Genomic DNA, 22,391 nt, shown 5'->3' with positions numbered 1-22,391 from the left:
GGTTGTAGTGACTTCACTTGCCCCCATCCCCAATGGGGTTTTCTTTTTTGGGCAAATGCCATGTTAAGGTATATAAATAGCTTATCGTGGAATTTCGTGGAGTAAGCCTATCAGAAGAAAAATATTATAAACCACAAACGTTTGATTACCTTTATAAACAGTCGCTACTGCTGTTTAAACTGAAACTGAAAGGGAGGAATCCCAACGTTCTTGAGGCATTATATGCTTTTTGCGTTCCCCACAGACTAACAGACACGAGCCTAGATCTACTGTAATCTATATACACCATAGAGGATAATAACATGACTGTAGGGAGCAGGTGTACTGGTTGTAAGAAATACACAAATTCACTGCTTCTCACGATCTTCGCTGCATGAGTAAGAATGACCATGAACAACATTCCTCTTGACGTGTTGCAACATAAGATCAATTTATCAACCTGTTGCAGAATGAATTCTCACTTTTTTGTGATGTCTTTCCAGTTGCGCCTTTCATCAGCTCTTTTGATGTCGTCCACAAGTTTGCAAAGTTTCCTGGGGACAGCCACTCCATAGTCATTATGATGAATTGTGGATTGGAGCATGATCCAAAAGTATGAGAAACTTATGTTACCAACAAGCATACAGCACTTGTGGTCTAACGGTAATTTTGCTCGTGTGAAAAACAGTTCTGTGTTTCTACTGAAAATAGCAATTTTTCAGCAACTTGTGAGGCTGGGCGGGTAGGGGGGAAAGTTATGAAACCACTTCTGCTTTCCGATGTGACATTGATATTTCGATTGGCATTTGGCACACAAGCATCAAATATTGTTGTTGGCATTGCAAGCCAGTTCCTTTGGATCTCTCTGGTTGCCTATGTAAAAGGAATGAAATGTAATCAGAATCGCGAACTCCAAACAATAGGTGTAATCCCAATGTAATCCCAATCCCAAATCTGATCCCACTCTGGTAAGCACAGATAACTACCCAACCCAAATTCAGATCCCAGCCTCAATCCCTAAAGAAATCTCACTCCGAATACTTGGGCTGTTCAGAAAAATACTCATGGCTGGTAGGGTAGCCGAAAGGTCTGCACACTCGCCTCTTTGAGTGGTCTATCCTGGGTTTGAATCTCGGCCCACCTTATAACTGTCATCGTGGTGCTTTACAGGCAGGACGAATCACCAATCTGTGTGCGAACCCTCAGATAGACATTAAACTGGATGTCACATCTACCAAAATGTTTTCACTTTTTTGTTGACGTTAAATATCCCACAGTGTCTTTCCATGAAGAGTTAGTGAACTATCTCCGGGATCCTGAACAAATTACTAATTCCTACCCAGATCGTCTTTGGTATCCCTTGACACAGGTTACGCTGCTTGCTTTCTCCGAGTGTGGTTGTTGTCTAGTTCAGAAGGTCCAACAAGATAAACCAAATTAATGTTCTGATGTTGTTGGCTGATTCTTAGTTGTTGGCTCAATGTCACTTGTGAATGACCATCTTCGGCGACGAAGGCCAACCATTAAGTTCCTTTCATGGCCAAAATTATTTCTACCCTATCATGGGGTCGGTCTGAGAACGTTTATGCCCAAGTCTTGCACAAACTGAATGGCTGGACCTGATGTTTGACGGCGAGTAATTTCTGCAGGAATTTGTCATTTGTTCAGGGTGCCGGAGATACTCACTTACTCTTCGGGAAACAACATGGGATCAATTTACCAATTCCCTGCATGCAAAACACCAATTCGACAGTTTATAGTGGAGTCTGGAATTGAACCCAGGCTAGACTGCTCAAAGGTGAGCCCTTTACCTGTACACCTTGCTGTCAACCCTACTATAATTAACTCGAAATTGCAATGCACAATCTACTGAATTCTCCTTGTCTGAAAGAGGTTATCAATTGTGTAAGAAAATAGACACCGAGCAATCCTCCTCCTACAGCATTTACCTTGACATTTTCAACACATGAGCCATCATAGTGAGACTGATAATCTGATATGACTCCAGTATATAGCAGGATAAGGTGTAATACATTCCCGAAAACGTTCCGTAATACAACTTGTCTCAGCACTACATTTATCGAGACATACTACACGTACCCCTGACATGGTAGTGGAAAGTGGTTAATGTCTGCTTGTCGAAGTTCCTGTTCGAAAGACATGGAAAAAGATAACAGTAGTATTTTGATAACTGAATATCAACATATATTGATATAACGAGAAAACAAATTTTTTTAATACTATTTAAATGGTAAGGGCTTTGCAATCATGACTAGCAATCAAAAATCTACCTAACTTGTGTAGTTTAACTGTTTTTGTCTGTGGAACAACCATTTTGCTTCTCGTAACTTTTATGGAATACATATTAACTTGATGCACAGTTCTCATCATTTTTAGGACCCTAAAACATTGTGTAGACGAAGGCCTATGCAATAATATGACGATGATCAAAATGTTCCAACATTTTGAACATCATCATATTATTGAACTCACAATACTCACAATAGCCCAAAAAATTCCAAAGTTTTTAATTCTTCAATATATGAGTATATACGATGGAGAAAAAAAATATTCCCATACTAATTATTAAGTACAGTGCCTTCATAAAGTATTCACACCCCTTGACTTTTTCACATTTTGTTGTTACAGCCTAAATTTAAATGGATTAAATTGAGATTTTTTTTGTCACTGATCTACACAAAATACCCCATAATGTCAAAGTGGAATTATTTTTTTTTTAGAAATCTTTACAAAATAACTAAAAATGAAATATTAAAATATCTATTTTACATAAGTATTCAACCCCCTGAGTTAATACTTCGTAGCAGCGCCTTTGGCATCGATTACAGCTTCACATCTTCTTAAGTATGTCTGTATCTGTTTAGCACATCTGGAATTGGGTAGTTTCTCCCATTCTACCATGGAGATTTGCTCAAGCACTGTCAAGTGGGATGTGGAGCGTCTTTCCTTCAGCAATCTTCAACTCTTTCCACAGATTCTCAATGAGATTCAAGTTTGGGCTTTGGCTAGACCACTCAAGGACTTTCATGTTCTTGTTCTGAAGCCATTCATGTGTTGCTTTGGCTGTATAATTGGGGTCATTGTCCTGTTGGAATGTAAAGCTTCATCGCAGTCTAAGGACTTTTGCACTCTGAAGCCGGTTCTCCTCAAGGATTTGCCTTTATTTGGCTACATTAATTGTTCCCTCCATCCTAAAAAAAATTTCCCACTCCCTGCCGCTGAAAAGCGTCTCCATAGCATGTTGCTGCCACCACCATGCTTCACGATACGGAAGGTCTTAGATGGGTAATGAGCTGTGCTTAGTTTCCGCCAGATGTAGCACTTTGCATTCAGGCCAAATAGTTCAATTTTCGTCTCATCAGACCACACAATACCTCATGCTCAGAGTCTTTCACATACCTTTTTGCAAACTCCAGGCATGGTGTCATGTGCCTTTTTCCCAGGAGTGGCCTCTGTCTGGCAGTGGCCACCCTCCCATAAAGCCTATATTTGTGAGGTGCTGCAGGGGCTGTTGTCCTTCTGGTAGGTTCTCCGATCTCAGCCAAGGAACTATGAGTAGAGGTGATGCTTGTATCGTCTGCATATCAGGCTAAGTTCGACATGTTGTGTTGCCTAAAGAGTGTACGTTTTGGATATGACATTTACCCCGTTCAGACACAATTGTGCAACCTGCATTTATATAGGTATATAGAAACTGACTCTTTAACATAAGTATATACTGTACTTACACGTGGGTGCATATAGAATGTGTTAAATTTAAGTGGAATTCAACTTATTTGCTGAAAGCAAAGATTGATCATATTCTGATTCTGATGTTACAAACTCTGTTACAGAGCATTGGAGCTGCCAAAGCAGTTTTTTTTGCAACGCTTATATTGGGTAGTTTGCCATTGCCTTCCTAGGAGTAGTTAAGCAGGAATTTGAAATTTGTTCACACAAGTACACCCGTCCCCTATGTGATCGGCAAGGGGTCATGTTATTATACTTATTATTGCCAATTATTATTACTCTTACTTATGTTAGATCAGGTCATTGAAAAGATCAGACCGTGCCGCACCATTCTAAATTCCCGATAATAAAATTTATGGGTGCATGAATAGAGGTAGAGGTGACTCATAGTTCCATCATCGTGCACACTACCACCGATATCACCCAGCGAATCATCTCGATGGGCGCGAAGAGTGACCGTGAGGCCACGCCCCGGAGGACGATTGGATGAGGTGAGCGGGTGGCGCTCGGTGATTGGAGCAAGTGTGACGTCGGAGAGAACGTTCGAGACAGGGGAGTAAAAAAGGACACGTCCCGCCATTTTCTGTCTCTCGGTTCCTGGTGTTCATGGAAGGCAGATGCATTTGAATACTCTCTCTCTCTCTTTCTGTCCCAAGCTGGTCACAGGCGGTCGCAATTTGTGCTCTCTCCGTGCTGGCCTTCACTGCGAGCAGTCACATTTTTCTCTCCCTCTGTTCCAGGCTGTGACAAGAGCGGACACATCCTTCTCTTCTTCTCTCTCTCCTTGGTGCTGGCCTCTTGACAGCTGCGCTTGGTGTCGTGTGCACCTGAAAGGGGCATCGGGGCTCGGTGCAGCCGAGCACGAAGGACGAGGAAGGAGCTCGGGCCTGGAACCCGATTCGAGCGGTTTTATTCGTACCATGCGAAGCCAATGGATGGAAGGGACAGGACGGTCAAATCAGAGGAAGAACACAATTTATTTACAATGTACAATGATTCAGTATGAAGGAAAGGGGGACACAGAGCAGAAGCTTAACCAGTTTAACTTATTTCCCAGACACAGGGCCCACTCACACGGGGAAATGGAGGAGAAGAGGTTCACGCACCAAGCGCGCTCTGCCGTCAGTCGCTCCGGGACAGCTCGCCGGGCGTAGCCCTCGGATGTTCACGGCACGTATCAGGCGAAGGCAGGCAGGAGTAAATCGCGCGTCTGTGGCCCGGCGCGGGTCATCCTCTCGAGCGCGCGATTAATACAGCGCAGGGCACGGGGAAAGTTCGTGTACAATCGGCAATTCAATTCGTTCGTCCTGCAGCTCCGCTCGCGTTCTCAAGCTCAACCCAACTCACTCTCACGGGGAACTGTAAATCATCTCACAGGGAACTGTAATTTGCACACGATTCTGACCGACCTGACTCAACTCAACCGTTCTCACCGGAGACTCAACTCTTTCTCTCACGTCTCATCTCGGAACTCGACCCAAACTGCTTCTGAGGTGGGGGGACTCGGAGCCGGGTTTTATGGCTCCGCCCCGGCCCGACTCGAATGTTCCAAACCCCGCCTCTGGTCGTCGTGGTTAGCCACTCCCCTCGAGGCCTGATTGGCGGCTCGTGCTTACCGACCACTCCTCCTGCCGCACCTTCCTTCGGCCTCGGTAGACTTGTTCAGGCCTGCCGCGTGGCATTTCAGCGCCAAACCAAAAGCACCAAAGCAAAGCGCCAAAAGAACACCTAAGCTCACTGGCCTACTCAACGCAAAACTAAACACAGGAAAGGACTACGCTTACATTTACTAAGAAATAACTGAACTATCGCGAGGCTTCATGTTGTGGTGTGTCTACCTACAAGGGGGAATTAACCTTTATTCCAAAACCGAAACAATATTATAGTAAATCTAATCATAACACTTATCCCTTCGTAGTGACTGCAAACTTACTGGAAGTTAAAATATATCCGTTTTGTCTCCGTTACGTCATTACGTCTATGATGTCATTAGGACGGCTGACTGCTACGACTGACATTTGAATTTACAAGTACACCCGCTCACTACGGGAGTGGCAGGAAGGACCATTCCTCTTTGGGTTATATAGATTGCTGTCGATCTATGGTCGGGTCTCAAGAACATTGGGTGTGTGTTCATTTACCAAGTTTGTTGTGGAGAGATTGCCAAGTGGTTTAAGCATTTGAGCAAGAACTCCATTCAAAACCCTGAAGGAATGGCTGGCTTGGCAAGCGCTAGCTAGCTGCTTTGTAAATGAACACACCTCCAACCCTTGTGGGGTATAATCTAGATTACAGTAGATCTTCGCTCAGTTCTGTAAGTAAAACTTACCTCATGGATGTCGAGATTCCACCAAATTTCTTTGTTTAATGTTATGAACAGCATTCGCGACTGTTTGAAAAGCGAATAATATGTTTGTTGTTTATAATATTTTACAAGCCTGGCTACACCGCTGTTAGACTTTTGGTCTTGTTTAATTGAAATTTTCCCTAAACAAGGCTGAAAGTTACTAAAAGTGAAGGGCTATAGAGAAAAAGAAGAAGAGGAAAACAGGTAAAACCTTCACTTTGTCTTGAAACATGGAAACCTCTTCACAGGACCATGTACAGGAGGGGATAACTAGGCCAGGCTGAAAAATGTTGATACTTTGGTCTAGTTCAAACCTTGAGTTGACTATAACAGAGACAAAGCCATCTATTACCCTACAATTACCAGATTGTTGTTGTGAATGTAGTTTATGATTGGGCTTTTAGGTTAAGAGACGATATCTAATTGCGCTAATATCTAATTTTTAATATACATATTTTTAAACCTGAGATTCGAATGATTTAGATTTTAGATGCATCACTAGTGGCCATTACGAGTGTTTTTGTCATACTCCCCTCACCTGCCCATATGTGGAGCTCAAAGTTTTGGTCAATAGATTTGAAAACCTTCAAATTGAATGATCTTTCTCGAAGTTGAAAAATATAGGGGCAATACCCCTGGCGCTCACCTGGTAGAATAAACATTATACTACACTGACGAAAAGGTATTTTAAACCAATTTAAATGCTTGCTAGAAGACAGGGCAGCATGTAGAATCATACTAACATAATCATAAGACTTTCAACAAACAAACAAAAAAATACATATTTTGGGGGGCAACCCCCCTCCCCCTAACCTCCAACCCCTTATACCTCCTCAGACCCCAGTTTTTCTAATGCCTTGAACAAACATTTGTACATCACAGGTGATTAAGGTTGTGGTGAAGTTACATCGAAATTGCGTGTGTAGTTTCTGAGGAGAAAGCAAATACCTATTTTGGGGGGGTCAAACCTGGACCCACTTTGACCCCCGTATTTCCCCATAGACCCCAATTTTTTTAATGCGGTGAACAAACTTTAGTCACAACATCATGGTTCAAGTTTTGCGTATCATATGATACGCATTTTGGTCAAAATATCATTTGTGTCAAGTTTGGTCACAATCCGTTGAGCGGTTTCGGAGAAGAAGTTGCAAGTGTTTACGGACAGACTGACCGACTGGACCGAGGGACTGATGACGCGCCATCGCATAAGCTCCCCTGAACTTCGTTCCAGGTGAGCTAAAAAAAAAAACAATATAAAAACACCGGAAATCGAGAGATCTCGCAGAACTGCTCATTTTAACCTATACAAGTGTATACAGTATATCCTACTCAACGCAAATCTAGTCAACAAGAGAGTGCCTCATGGGGGCTCAATTCACTATAAGTAGTTACAGGTAAGTATGCCCACTACATCTGCACCATCCACACCGTCCAGTTGGACCGGTGCCTGCTGGCTGTCCGTGAGGAATGTGAAAATGGGGAAAACTCTGATACAGAATGATGAGTGGTCTCGCCATAACGTCGTCCATGTCTCTTTTTAGACGGTTCACTCTATGAACTGTGCAACACACCTTCCTGTTCGTTTATTCCCTTACCTGCATTTGTGCCCAATATCGTTGCCCTGCAAAGCCCACTGTCAATTTAACCTTGCTCGTCCGTTAGCGTCGCTCTTGTCGGAAAAACAAAACGCGGAATATCACAAACAACAAACTCCAGGAAAGATATAACCAAGAGTAATCAACTACAACTACTGCATGATGAAGCTTAGCATGCCGCAAAGTATCCTTCCTGGGATAACTTGCTGAATAAACGTTTTTGACTGCAAAACAAACTTTGCCGAATGATAAAACTTGACACACAAAAGCCATTTCTCTTTTTAATGAACAGTGAACGCTGTTGTCCAACACTAAGCATGTGAGGGAGCCGTACCAACAGTCTTTGTCCATCAATCTGGTGTGTCTTGGCAATGTGTGCACACTCCTCCAATTGCAACTGGCAAACAACACAAACATTGAACAATGCTCATAAGTTCCCGACATAAGATATATATATATATATATATATGTATATATGTATGCATTAGGGCAAATAATAAATATTATGAAACACCATTACCTTTCTCAGGCAGCAAGCGACGTCATAGTGGGACCACTGGAGTACAGTTTCCAAATCTGGTAAGGTATATTGGGAGGTCATTGTCCAAGACCTGCTCTAGTCCAAGATACGTTGATGACTCATTTAAAATGGCAACATCTCTTGAAACGGCAGGGAATCGTTGGCTTCCACAATTGGAAGTTCCACATTTTGCCTCACAGAGGGTGCTTCAATTGGCTGTGGCGAGTGATGCGTGTTCTCTGACACTTGGATGGGCTTCAAAATGGTTTTGTTGTCATTTGCCTCTCTGAGCAAGTGATTTTGTGATCCATGTGCAGAATTGACGACACACTTGTTAATCGTCCTCTGTGTAAATGATGGCTCCTTTTAAAGATTTCCAGTGGAGGTGAGTCCTAGTCATTATGTAAGTAATTAATCAGATGTATGTCTAAGGTAAGTTAAGAAATTATGATGTATATATGTAACAGATAAGGAAAATGAAAGATTAAGTTAATATAGGGTGTGCAGCATGGGTGTAATGGCCAAACGGTTCCTGATGTGTCACATTCTTCTTTTACATCCTCGTAGTGGAGACAGATATGTGAATCAATTGTGCACTTTGTGATACAAGTGTGAACGTTGGCTGGATGTTACATAACTATATATTGAACATTATCAGGGAGGGAGCTAAGCGGACATAACCAGATTAAGGCCGAAATCTTTGATTTCCAAATGGTCGTGGTTGTGTATGGTCTGGCCCATGCTTGTGTGTCTGTGTCGTCCGTGCTTGTGTGTCTTTCGGGTCCGTGCTTGCGTGTCTGTCGGGTCCGTGCTTGCATGTCTGTCTGGTCCATGCTTGCGTGTCGTTCTGGTCCATGCTTGCGTGTCTGTCTGGTCCATCCTTGTGTGTCTGTCTGGTCCATGCTTGTGTGTCTGTCTGGTCCATGCTTGCGTGTCTGTCTGGTCCATGCTTGCGTGTCGTTGTGGTCCACGCTTGCGTGTATGTCTGGTCCATGCTTGCGTGTCTGTCTGGTCCATGCTTGCGTGTCTGTCTGGTCCACGCTTGCGTGTATGTGTGGCCTGTGCTTGTGTGTCTGTCTGGTCCATGCTTGCGGGGCTGTCTGGTCCGTACTTACGTATCTGTCTGGTCCGTACTTGCATATCTGTCTGGTCCGTGCTTGCGTATCTGTCTGTTCTGTTCTTGTATAGGGGTTTGGCCTATGTTTGTGTATCTGTCTAATTGTGTGTTTGCCGTGCCTTATTGTACAATATCACAAAAGATTGAGCATTGCACTTTGGCTCGTGTACGACTCTACAAGTGTACAAGATCTGAAGCATCAAGGCTGGCGAGTAAATGTGTGTCTTGTAACTGCAGAGCCCATCAGTGAACACACGTATCCATGCCAAAAGTACACTTTGTGAGGTGAGTCTCAAGTGTCAATCTTGTCACAGAATAAACATTTTGTTTCACTTGCTGATTTACTGAAAGATGGGTTACTCCCACTGGGATATGCTTCTTATACCTCTACAAACTGGCGGCATCCTCTGTAGATTTACACTTCTGTGCTCTCTGGTGTTCATTCTATTCCAATGTTCATTCTACTCTTATGTCTTCAATGCCATCCCCGTCATCTAATCTGGCAATAATGAAGGCCAAATAACAATTATCAACGAAATCTAATAAGGTTCTCAGCCAAAAATCTGGGAAAAGTCACTTTATTCAACCTCTAATACAGTTATGGTGCGTGTGTGTGTGTGTGTGTGTGTGTGTGTGTGTGTGTGTGTGTGTGTGTGTGTGTGTTTTGTTCGTAATTTCTCTATTCGGTTTTTTTCTCCTTTTATTTCTTGATTTTTAGCTCACCTGGAACGCGGTTCCGGGGAGCTTATGCGATGGCGCGTCGTCCGTCCGTCCGTCAGTCCGTCCATCAGTCCGTAAGCACTTGCAACTTCTTCTCTGAAACCGCTGAAGGGATTGTGACCAAACTTGGCAAAAATAATATTTGTTGTGTTGTGACTAAAGTTTGTTCATGGCATTAAAGAAGATTGGGGTCTAAGGGGGTTTACCGGGGATCAAATTGGATCAAGGTTTGACCCCCCAAAATAGGATTTTGCTTTTTCCTCTGAAACTACAAACACTATTTCAATGAAACTTGACCACAACGTACATCACCAATTATGTACCGATCTGTTCACGACACGAAGAAAATCGAAGTCTAAGCGGGTCTGCGGGGGTAAGTGGGTCCAGGTCTGACCCCCCAAAATAGGTATTTGCTTTCTTCTCTGAAACTACACATACAATTCCGATGAAATTTCACCACAACCTTCACCACCCGTGATGTAACAAAGTTTGTTCACGGCATTAAAAAAAAAATCTGCCCCTTTGGGCGTCTACGGGGAGGGGCGGGTGGGGGGGTTGCCCCCCAGAATAGGCATTTGCTTTCTTCTCAGAAACTACACACACAATTTTGTTGAAACTTCACCACAACCTTAATCACCCGTGATGTACCAATGTTTGTTCAAGGCATTAGAAATATTGGGGTCTGAGGAGGTATATGGGGTTGGCGGAGGGTGGGGGTTTCCCCCAAAATAGGTATTTTTTTGTTTGTTTGTTTTAAAGTCTTATGATTATGTTAATTTGATTCCTCATGCTGCCCTGTCTTCAAGCAACCATTGAAATTGGTTTAAAATACCTTTAGTCTGTGCAGTATACTGTTTATTCTACCAGGTGAACACGAGGGGTATTGCCCCTATGTTTGTATACACAGTCGAGGCTTGTGGAAGAGCTAGTGAAAGGATCAGGACACAACAAGAGTTACAAGACAAAAGGAACAATTGAGAGAGAGGGGAGAAACACCATCAGCGGACTTGAAGGCCAATATAGGCAGACTTGGAAAAGCAATGGGTGTGGGGCGGAATGGTGGGGCAGGAGAGGATGCATGGGGTGGACAAGATGGATACAAAAGGAAACTCTCAGGAAGAAAAACTGGAAATTTGGATGGAGGAAGGATTGGGGTGGAATGGGGTTAACAAGGGTAGAAAAGTATTTGGTCCTCATGACTCCAATGTATTATTTAATCTTTTATTTTATTCGAGGTAATTGGTAGGAAAGCTTCGAGGCGTGCGCCCTTGCCTCTGAGCTGTCTATCCTGGGTTCAAATGTTGATCCAGCTATAAAATGTCATCATAGTTTCATATACAGAGCGAGGCATCAATGAACGTGCCGTGTAGCCGGAGGATGTTAAGCCAGAGGACCTGTCTGATAGTGTTATTTGGTGGATGATAAAGCTGTTACGATGTCCTTTGCGAAGAGTAGCCACGTCACCGCCAGTACCATGAACAACTTCCAAATTCTTCCCTTGACTGCTGTGAAGACAATGACAAACTACCCGGCATAGCCAAATCATCCGGCATAGCCAAACCACCCGGCATTACCAAACCATCTGGCATTACCAAACCATCCGGCATAGCCAAACCATCTGGCATAGCCAAACCATCTGGCATTACCAAACCATCCGGCATTATCAAACCATCCGGCATAGCCAAGCCATCCGGCATAGCCAAACCATCCGGCATTACCAAACCACCCGGCATAGCCAAACCACCCGGCATAGCCAAGCCATCCGGCATAGCCAAACCATCTGGCATTACCAAACCATCCGGCATTATCAAACCATCCGGCATAGCCAAGCCATCCGGCATAGCCAAACCATCCGGCATTACCAAACCACCCGGCATAGCCAAACCACCCGGCATAGCCAAATCATCCGGCATAGCCAAACCATCCGGCATTACCAAACCATCTGGCATTACCAAACCACCCGGCATAGCCAAACCATCTGGCATTACCAAGCCATCCGGCATAGCCAAACCATCCGGCATTACCAAACCACCCGGCATAGCCAAACCATCCGGCATTACCAAACCATCTGGCATTACCAAACCACCCGGCATAGCCAAACCACCCGGCATAGCCAAACCATCCGGCATAGCAAAACCACCCGGCATTACGAAACCATCCGGCATAGCCAAACCACCCGGCATAGCCAAACCACCCGGCATTACCAAACCACCAGGTATAGCCAAACCACCCGGCATTACCAGACCACCCGGCATTACCAAACCACCCGGCATAGCCAAACCATCCGGCATTACCAAACCACCCACGATAACCAAACCACCCACGATAACCAAACCACCCACAATGACCAAACCACCCACCATTTGTTAAAGTGGACATCTCTCTGACCATTCTCAGGGAGCCTGGTCAGCGTCGACGAGTCTGGCATTTCACTCAGGCCAACTGGCACGGTCTTCAAGCAGCCATCAATCATCTGGACTGGTCTCCCATCTCTACCACATCTGACATAAACTCATCCTGGGAATTCTTCCAAAGTAAATTGCTCTCTCTCATGCACAGATTTATCCCATCTCTTCTTCAGTTGTCATACCCTTCCTCCCATCCATGGTACACGGAATCTTGTGGTGAGGCTGTTGCCCAGAAACAACTTGCCTTCGTCTCCTGGAAAGCAAATCCAACGGAAGGAAATCTCATTTCCTTTCACAAAGCCCGAAACAAGTGTGTGTCCATCCTCAGGAGAGCCAGGAAACAATATCTCTCCGTTCTCAAGACCGAACTCTCTTATCTGTCTCCTCTCTTCCAAATCCTGGTGGCGTCTGGTCAAATCTGTTTCTGGTGTTTGTTCCCCCTCCATCCCCTCCCTTACCTCAAATGGCGACACAGCTGACTCCGCACGTGAAAAAGCTGAATGCCTCAACTCTGTGTTTGCCTCCAAATATTGTGTGCCAAACCCAGCCCTCTCTGTACCCACCGTACCCAGCTGCTCCTGGACTCCGTGTCCTTTCCTCCTGACAAGGTGGAAAAGTTTCTGTTAACCCTCGACTCTGATTCTGCAACTGGACCTGACGGCATCAGCCCACGGGTCCTAAAATCCTGTTCTTCCGCTCTTTCACTCCCTCTCTCTGTTCTCTTCGCCCTCTCTTTTGCTCAAGGTCAACTGCCATCTGCTTGGACATCAGCCAACATCACCGCTTTGCACAAAAAGGTGCAAAAACAGATCCTAGCAACTACAGACCAATCAGCACTCTCCCAATTATCAGCAAAGTCATGGAATCCATCATTGCTTCGGATATGAAATCTTTCCTCTTCTCCAATGGCTTGATCTCTGATCATCAATTTGGTTTCAGACCAGGTCACTCTACTCTGGACATGCTGCTTCTGCTGTCTCAACAATGGATGGAGGTCCTCAATGCCAAACAGGAAATTAGAGCTGTCTCCCTCGACATATCACGTGCCTTCGATACGGTCTGGCACCCCGCTCTGCTCACTAAACTCTCCTCCTTTGGTATCCATGGAAATCTCCACGCATGGCTTGCAGACTTCCTCTCTCGTCGTAGTCAATGTGTGGCCCTGAATGGGTTTCTCTCATCTCCTCTTCCTGTTCAGGCTGGAGTTCCTCAAGGCAGTGTACTGGGCCCTGTGCTTTTTCTGGTCTTCATCAATGATCTCTCTGACTCTTGAAAATCCTCTCTATCTCTTTGCTGATGACTCCACTCTCTGCCGCTCCATTCCTCATCCCTCAGATCGGCAGTCTGCAGCCTCCTCACTCTCTGCAGACCTGGACAAAATCACAGACTGGGCAAACAAGTGGAACATGTCTTTCAATCCTGACAAATCTCACACTCTTTCGATGTCTCTCCGAAAAGACCGACTGGACAACCCTCCCATCTACTTTCTGAATAATCCTCTCCAAGAAGTTCTGTTACTCAAGCTTTTGGGTCTCACTATCTGCCATGATCTTTCCTGGGAAAACCACATTTCCAAGCTGGCCTCCAAAGCCAGTCGCCGACTGGGCATCCTCCGTCATGCGAAGTCCTTCCTCGGCACACCTGAGCTCCTCACCACATACAAGGCTTTCATCCGCAGCTCAATGGAATACTGCTCTCCCCTCTGGGCTGGTGCTCCTGCCTCACACCTAGCTCGTCTTCACGCTGTTGAAACCAAAGCGTTCAGAATCATTGGAATCTCCCGCGATGACGCTATCTCCGAGGGCCTTTCACTTACTCACCGCAGGCAGGTTGGTGGTCTTTCCGTCTTCTACCGACTCCTCTCTGGCCTTTCTCCCCCAGCTCTCTCTGGGCTCTGTCCCCCAAATATTCCTACAGGTCGCACAAGATCTGCCTGCAACCCTCTTATGGTTAAACTGCCAAAATCAAGACTCTCTGCTCACCTTCACTCCTTCATTCCTCTTTTCTCCCGCCTCTGGAACAAACTCCCTCACTCTCTTCAATCCCACTCCTCCCTCCAGGTCTTTAAAACGGCTGTTCCCCACCATCTCTTATCTTCCCCAATCCAAAACCTTGATCTTTTCTACCCCTGCTAATTTCACCCCAAATCCACTTTTTTGAGGTGACTTTTGTCTTCTTTCCTGGAAGTCCTTGCGTTTTATACCTATCCTGCCTCCCCCCAGGCCCTCTCCCTCCCACACATCTCCCGATGTCCCTGCTCTCAAATGTTGTGTTTGTGTGCTTCCTCCCCTTCTCTCCCCATCTTGTCGACCGCTCCCCTTTTTATATACTTTGTTTGCTTGTTTGTTTGATTTGTTTGTTTGATAAATGTTAGCTCTTTCACGAGCCTCGACTCTGTATACAAATTTATTTTTTTTAAACCAAGCCACCCAGCATAAATATTGCCAAGCCTGCTTTGTCAGCATCGATGCTTTGTGAAGAATATGATGATGACGACGACGACGATAATGATTTTACACTTTATAATTTAATTATTTTCAGTATATTCGTCATCAATAGCAGTGATGTTGAAATCCAATACATCGACCAAAATCAGGCCATTTCAGCTTTGGCTCCCTCCCAGGAAATATTGAACACACGTTTATTAACTTATCGAGCAACCTGCCATATTTCATGCTTTTATGATAAAAATGCATATAATTACATGTGAATAAAAAAGTTCTCGGCTTCCTGGAAAATGTCTTCAAACCATCTGCAACTGATAAAATCTGGTTTCCTGTTCGTCTTCAATACTGCAGAATCTTTTTGTAGAATTGCTACATATTATTATAAATATACTGATCTGAACTATTATTATAAATACTAGCAGAGTACCCGCCATACGTGCGACCTACAGGCTAGATCTTGTTTCAAGCGTGAAACACATTTTTCTGCCATCTGATATTTTCTGCTGACACAACTACTTTGACTTGGATTTCTTGCCGATTTCCTTTGATAATATTGCTCTTGCTGATTTCTGTTCAACTAAGGTGGCCTTGGTTTTTGAGGCATTTCAATTTTCCAGAAAAAAAAAACATCAAACGTCACCCTAGCTAACAATACCCACAACGAACCAACACCCCCCCTCTTTCCCCTCCCCTCCACCATCCCCTCACAACCCCCATCAAGCATCAACCCTAAACCTCTCCCCCCCCCCCTCCCCACTCCACTTCCTCCTACAATCCCCCTTCAACCATCACCCTAGCTAACAATACCCATGACCACCCCACACCACTTACCCAACTCCACCATCCCCTCACAATCCCCCTTCAACCGTCACTCTCGCTAACAATACCCATGACCACCTTACCCGCCCTCCCCCATCCCCTCACAATCCCCCATCAGCAATTACCCTAGCTATCAATACCCGTGACCCCAACTCCCCTTCCCCCTACCCCCACCCCCACCCCCTCTGCCATCCCATCACAATCCCACGTCAACCGTCCCCTTAGCTAACAATACCCCACGCCCACCCCACATGCACCTTCATCATCCCCAATCAGTATCGAAATCAGAGCTCGCAATGCGCAGTTTCTCTATGTACCCTCGACGACAAGATTGCGGTGAGTTCACAATGTAACGTCATTGGCAATCTTGAAAATCAACAGTCTAGGTCTAGGGGGTTTTTAGGCACTTTTGTGATTGGCAAATAAATAAAAATTCCCTTCAAATAAAACCGTCATTAATACAAAAAAAAAAAAAAAAAAAAAAGTCCCAAAAGACCCAGAGGACCCAAAATACTCCAAAGACCCCAAAGACCTAAAAGATCCCAAAGACTGAAAATATTCCAAAGGCCCTTAACAACCCCAAAGACACAAAGAACCCCAAAGACCCATAAATACCCTGAAGACCCTTAAAGACCCTGAAGACCCTGAAGGCCAATGGTTTTTCAGAAGAAAAAAAATTGCATTTGGGTTTCCCTTTGAGGGTGTTTTGGGTCTCAAGGGTCTTTTCAGTTTTTGGGGTCTTTTCATTCTTTGGGGTCTTTTCATTCTTTGGAGTATTTTGGGACTTTAAGGATCTTTGTAGTGTAGCAGCATAGCAAACCTGTTGTGCATTTTGTGATACAAGCACCAAATTTGGTACACTAGTAGACTATCATATTATGAAAAGATCTGGATATTGGGCCATCTCAGATTCAGAGATTTGATTTTTGCAAGATTTCGATTCGATTGGGATCGAAGAGAACACCTTCTTCGTCTTCTGTACAGTGAAGTTGCCAGCCCTGAATTCTCTGGCTACATCTGGGTGCTTCATTGGGAGTGCAACCGTGTCCCTCAGGTGAACAGGGACCCACCTGGCATAGTGTGTGTGGTCTAAGGCATGGAACCATGGGACCAGTTCCGTCAGGGCATCAAGGTACGTCGTGAATGAAGCCTGCCGCAGAGAACGCACGTGGACCAGTACCAAAATCTCTAGTTCCAGCACAGTTGCCCAGTACTGAAAGTTGGGAATGTCTTCTCCTCTCTGGTGACACCAGTCTTCGAACTCAGGCAGGTCTTCTGCATCATCAGCATATGTCATACAGTGGCGTTCATACGCACGGTGTTGCAGGATGTGCAGTGCCGCTGCAGTGATTTGATGAGCTCTTCTTGTGCGGGTGACGTGGGCAGCTCGTAGGAAGGAGTCGGCCGTCCCTGGCGTTGCAATCTCAGCTTGCAAAATCTGCAAATCTTGCAAAAATCAAATCTCTGAATCTGAGATGGCCCAATATCCAGATCTTTTCATAATATGATAGTCTACTAGTGTGCCAAATTTGGTGCTTGTATCACAAAATGCACAATTCTTTTGAATATTTGGGCTAAGCCGCCCCACTATTGGTGTATTTTGGGTCTTATTGGGTATTTATCTTCGACCTGGTAGGTCTTTAAGGGTCTTCGGGGTCCTTTTGTCTTTTCGGTCTTTTGGGTCTTCAAGGATCTTTGTGATATTTTGGTTCTTTGGGGTCTTTTGGGTCTTTAAGTGTCTTTTGAGTATTTAGGGTCGTCGGGCTCTTTTGGGTCCTCTGGGTCTTTTGGGTCTTTGTGGTCTTTTAGGTCTTCAGGGTCTTTTGGTTATCCTGGGACTTCGGGGTATTTAAGGGTCTTTGGGGTCTTTTGAGTCTTTGGGGTTATTAAGGGTCTTTGGAATATTTTCAGTCTTTGGGGTCTTTTAGGTCTTCATGGTCTTTTGGGTCTTCAGGGTATTTTAGGTCTTTGGGGTCTTTTTGGTCTTCAGGGTCTTTTGGGTCCTCTGGGTCTTCAGGGTCTTTAAGGGTCTTCAGGGTATTTACGGGTCTTTGGGGTTCTTTGTGTCTTTGGGGTTGTTAAGGGCCTTTGGAATATTTTCAGTCTTTGGGATCTTTTAGGTCTTTGGGGTCTTTGGAGTATTTTGGGTCCTCTGGGTCTTTTGGGACTTTTTTGTTTGTTTGTTTTTTTGTTTTTTGTATACTGAATCGAGGCTCGTGAAAGAGCTAAGGGTCTTTAGGGGTATTAGGGGTCTTTTGGGTCTTCATGGTCTTTTGTTTCTCTTGGGACTTTGTGGTCTTTAAGTGTCTTTGGGGTCTTTGGAATATTTTCAGTCTTTGGGGTCTTTTAGGTCTTCAGGGTATTTTGGGTCTTCATGGTCTTTTAGGTCTTTGGGGTATTTTGGGCCTTTGTGGTCCATTGGGTCTTTTCATTCTTTTAGGTCTTCGGGGTGTTTTAGGTATTTGGGTCTTTAAGAGTCTTTGGAGTATTTTGGGTCTTCAGGGTCTTTTGGGTCCTCTGAGTCTTTTGAGTCTTCGGGGTCTTTAAGGGTCTTCAGGGTCTTTTTGGTCTTCGGTGTTGTAAAGGGTCTTTGGAATATTTTCAGTCTTTGGGGTCTTTTAGGTCTTCAGGATCTTTTGGGTCTTCGGTGTATTTTGGGTCTTTGGGTCCATTGGGTCTTTTCAGTCTTTTAGGTCTTCTATGTCTTCGAGGTCTTTCAAGTCTTTAGGGTGCATTGGGTCTGCAGGGTCTTTTCAGTCTTTTTAGTCTTTGGGGTCTTTTGGTTCCTCTGGGTCCTTTGGGGGCCTTGGGCTCTTTTGGGGGTATTTAGGTTCCTTGGGGTCTTTTGGGTCCTCTGGGTCTTCTCGGTCTTGTAGGTCCTCGTGGTGTTCAGGTGGGGAGAGGGTATTTTGGGTCCTATGGGTACTTTAGGTTAAGTATTTCAGGTTACATTTGTGGGTGGAGTCATGTCAGCTGTCCAACCAATGGGTGAAGAGCGGACATACATACAAACACTTGGTCCATTATATATAGATTGCTCCGTTATATATAAATGTGGTGTTGCTGCGGATTCATTTTTTATAACGATTGTGAACATTAATTAAATCCCACAAAACTATGAAGAAAAACTAAAGTTATTTAAGTCCACGTTCCTACACTCGACCATTATTAGGCCATCAGCCAGACCCCCAAAATAGGGTCCATTGGTACCAAAATGAGGGAGTAAGCCGAATATTGATTTTTGGATAGGTCTTTACCCCTAGAATATGAAAATATGTGATAGCAAATTCAACCATGTAGCTAAATGGGTGTTATCACCTCATTTTCAAAATGGCCGCCAAAATGCATGTTTTTCTATTAAAAACACCATGTTTCATATTCTTGTAGGAATTTGTAACAAATAGCATTGCGTTTTGAGATGTTTAAGACTTTACAACTCTCTTAAAGTATGAAATACATCATCTGAACTTTATTCCAAGAAGATAGAATCCAATATGGCGCCCAATTTCACAAAATGGCTGCCATCATAGCAACAACTTTATGCACAAAATATGCACGAAAATAACTGGCATTCAGTAGATTTGCAAGTATACAAATGGAAAAAAGTATCGCACCACCACGTATTTTCGACATAGTGGAAATGTATCAATGAATGTTTGCACCTTTTCGTTGCGGTGTAGGGTAATCTTGTGCAACATTTTGTCCAGATGTTGGAACGCAATGAAGAGAACAAAATTGGGTGACACATTCCTGTTTAATGTGATTGTAACAAGGCCATTCGCAAAAGGGCGTTTTTGGTCCAAAATCATGCTTGACAAAAGTTTCAGTGTAAACCAATAATGCAACATGTTACAGGGGCCAAAAACGTATTCTAATCGTATAGCATCTACTTTCTATCTACTCCGTTGCTCGTTGCTCCGACCACCGTTCCTACAGAAAAAAAGCAAACAAAACAACAACAACGTTAAATTTTGTATGTAAAGTGGCGGCCATTTTGAAAATGGGTGATAACACACATTTAGCTACATCATTGAATTTGCTATCACATATTTTCTTATTCTAGAGGTAAAAACCTTGTCAAAAATCATTATTAGCCTTACTCCCTCAATTTGGTACCGGTTGACCCCCCTATCTGATAGCCTATATCTTTAACTTTAATTAGAATAGCAAAGCAAACTTTATTAACACGTGACATAATCCCAGCCAAGCAAAACAACACATTACGTGGTCACGTGACCTCATCACCTCACAGGTAAACGGATCGGAGAGGGAAACCTGAGAACTGATGAACACCTTTACCTTTGCTGGTTTTCCTTTGTTTGTGAATTATTTTGCGCGTTTTCCAAGCTTCGATCCGAACGTTTTCTTCCGATTTATAACTTTATTTGTAGCTCCAGTTAATTTCACAACTCGCCTCGGCTGATTCAGGTATACGAGCCTGAAGATGAAGCTGTGAAGCCTGGGTTCGAATCCCGACCCGGGTATACATCGTAGAGTCACCCGACCCGAGAGTTTTGCACGCAACGCTGCTCGTAGTGGTCGTTAAGGAGTGCAGGTGTATCTGCTGAAGACCGTCGGGAGATGTTGCTACCATCCTGAACACATTGAAAAATAATTAATTTGTTACTATACTCGTGCATTGTTAAAACCACCTCTTGATTTATCATGTATCCCCCGACGAATACAACTTAAAACCATGTGAGCTTTACCTGCAGCTACCTGCAGCTACCTGGCACTGCATGTGCTGTCTGCTTATCTCCTGTGCCAATAACCACACCCAGAACCTTCTCCTGTGTGACACATTCCAAGATTGTCGCTTGCATCATATACTCTCTATTTTTATTATTCTTACCTGACATTTCCACCCCCAACACCTGGCATTTCTTAATGTTAAACTGCATCTGCCAATCATTTTACCCACCAGATGAAAATATTGTATCGACACGATCATCACCCTCTCTGCTATCTACCTAACCTTTTTACCTCCAACCTTTTTGTAATCTACAAATTTGGAAAGGCAAGCTGTTGACCCCACTGTCCAAATCATGAACACTGAATTTATAAATAAAAATGGTCTGAGATCCCGTGAAATGGGGTGAATAGGGACAGCAAGATGAATCGGGACACAAACTGAAAAAAAGTTCGGAAACTTTTTTCGCTGAAAATTGATAACTGTTACTGCTCCTCCCCGACCCCCTGGTCACGGTGTACCTCCGAGCCCCGAGAGGAGTCACGGCAGAAAAATGTTTTATTCTGTATGTCAAAGATCAATGGAGAAGCCATCAAAAAAATAATAATCAAGAAATTAAGTTTGTTTAATTAAGTTTGTAAATTAAATTAAAGTTTAAGTTTGTTGGATACGTTTATTAAATTAAGTTTAATGCACCGTGCACCAGGGTGCACCGTGCACCGTGCACCATGCACCGTGCACCGTGCACCAGGGTTTGTCAAGACACTTCAGTGTTCAGAGAAACTTTTTATCCCATATTTTTTTCATTGGCACCGTGGTTTATAGCCGGCGAAGCCGGTGTTGTGAATAAACGCGTACGTATTATGTTGAAAACCAGATTATGCTGGATCCCTTGGCTTGAGAATTCCGAAGCTGTGACGCACCAAATCGCTCAATGGAGGCCGCCATCTCTGAAGTGCTGCAGAGACTGTAGTCCTTCCGGCAGGTTCTCCCATCTCAGACAAGGAACTCTGTAGTTCTGTCAGAGTGGTCATTGGGTTCTTGCTTACCTCCCTGACCAAGGTCCTTCTTGCCCGGTTGCTCAGTTTGGTCAGATGGCTAGCTCCAAGAAGAGTCTGGGTAGTTCCATATTCTTTGCATTTCCTTATGATGTAGCTCACTGTGCTCTTGGGAACTTTCAATACTCTAGAAATTGTTTTATACCTTTCGCAGATCTAAGCCTCCTCACAATTCTATCCAGGAGTTCTACGGACAGTTCCTTAGACTTCATGGTAGAGTTTCTGCTCTGAAATTCACTGTTAACTGTGGAACCTCAAAGAGAAAGGTGTGTTTCTTTCTAAGTCATGTCCAATCAATTTAATTGGCTACAGGTGGACACCAATCAAGTTGTGGAGACATCTCGAGGACAATCAAAGGAAATTGGATGCACCTGAGCTCAATTTGGAGTGTCCTAGCAAAGGGGTTGAATACTTACTGTATGTATTATTAATCAAGACACTTCAGCTTTTCATTTTTAATTAATTTATTTAAAATATATAGGCTATAAACAAAAACTCCACTTTGACATTATGGGGTATTATGTGTAGATCAATGGTAAAAATATCTCCATTTAATTCATTATAAATTCAGGCTGTAACACAACAAAATGTGCAAAAAGTCAAACGGTGTGAATACTTTCTGAAGGCATTGTGTGCTCGGCAGTGGAAGTGATACGCCATTATTATTATTATTTTTTTTATTTATTTTTTTTGTTGTTGTTGTTGTTGTTGTGGTTTGCAAGTGCGCCTCCCCGTGCACCAGGGTTTTGCGCATGACTAAACCTCCATGTGAGAACCTGACATTTTCCTAATATTGGCGATAGCTGCACTATTATATAACTAAAATAAGTATCCGACCGTCCACGTCTCTATCTGTCACGCTTCATTCTCAAGTGTTCCTGCTAAATAATAGCCGGCAAAGCCGGTGTTGTGAATAAACGCGTACGTATTATGTTGAAAAC

At 43.9% G+C, this 22,391-nt stretch overlaps 1 protein-coding gene and 1 long non-coding RNA gene across 4 annotated transcripts in view; one reads left to right on the top strand and one right to left on the bottom strand.

Moving 5' to 3' along the window:
* Positions 1-8,334, bottom strand: part of LOC137430197 (uncharacterized) — a 50,170-nt gene extending 41,836 nt beyond the window's left edge. The window contains exons 1-4 of one of the 3 annotated variants that reach the window (XM_078780404.1): positions 8,192-8,334; positions 8,006-8,068; positions 2,080-2,126; positions 462-533 (exon numbers count right to left, since the gene is read on the bottom strand). In XM_078780404.1, the coding sequence (XP_078636530.1) occupies positions 462-533; positions 2,080-2,126; positions 8,006-8,068; positions 8,192-8,272 (263 nt within the window). In that variant the 5' untranslated portion in view covers positions 8,273-8,334. The remainder of the gene's footprint in view (positions 1-461; positions 534-2,079; positions 2,127-8,005; positions 8,069-8,191) is intronic. The other 2 variants (XM_078780405.1, XM_068120863.2) reach the window with 2 other exon arrangements.
* A 141-nt stretch (positions 8,335-8,475) lies between these two features.
* LOC137429250 (uncharacterized) lies at positions 8,476-20,490 on the top strand. Its single transcript, XR_010984853.2, has 3 exons — positions 8,476-8,576; positions 9,546-9,593; positions 20,131-20,490. It is a non-coding gene; the product is annotated as an uncharacterized LOC137429250 (long non-coding RNA).
* Positions 20,491-22,391: the final 1,901 nt, after the last annotated feature.

This window comes from Myxine glutinosa, chromosome 6 (assembly GCF_964187855.1).
Source record: "Myxine glutinosa chromosome 6, kmMyxGlut1.1, whole genome shotgun sequence".
Taxonomy (NCBI): Eukaryota; Metazoa; Chordata; class Myxini; order Myxiniformes; family Myxinidae; genus Myxine; species Myxine glutinosa.
The sequence above is the reverse complement of the archived record's forward strand: the minus strand, read 5'-3'. Positions and strand labels throughout refer to the sequence as shown.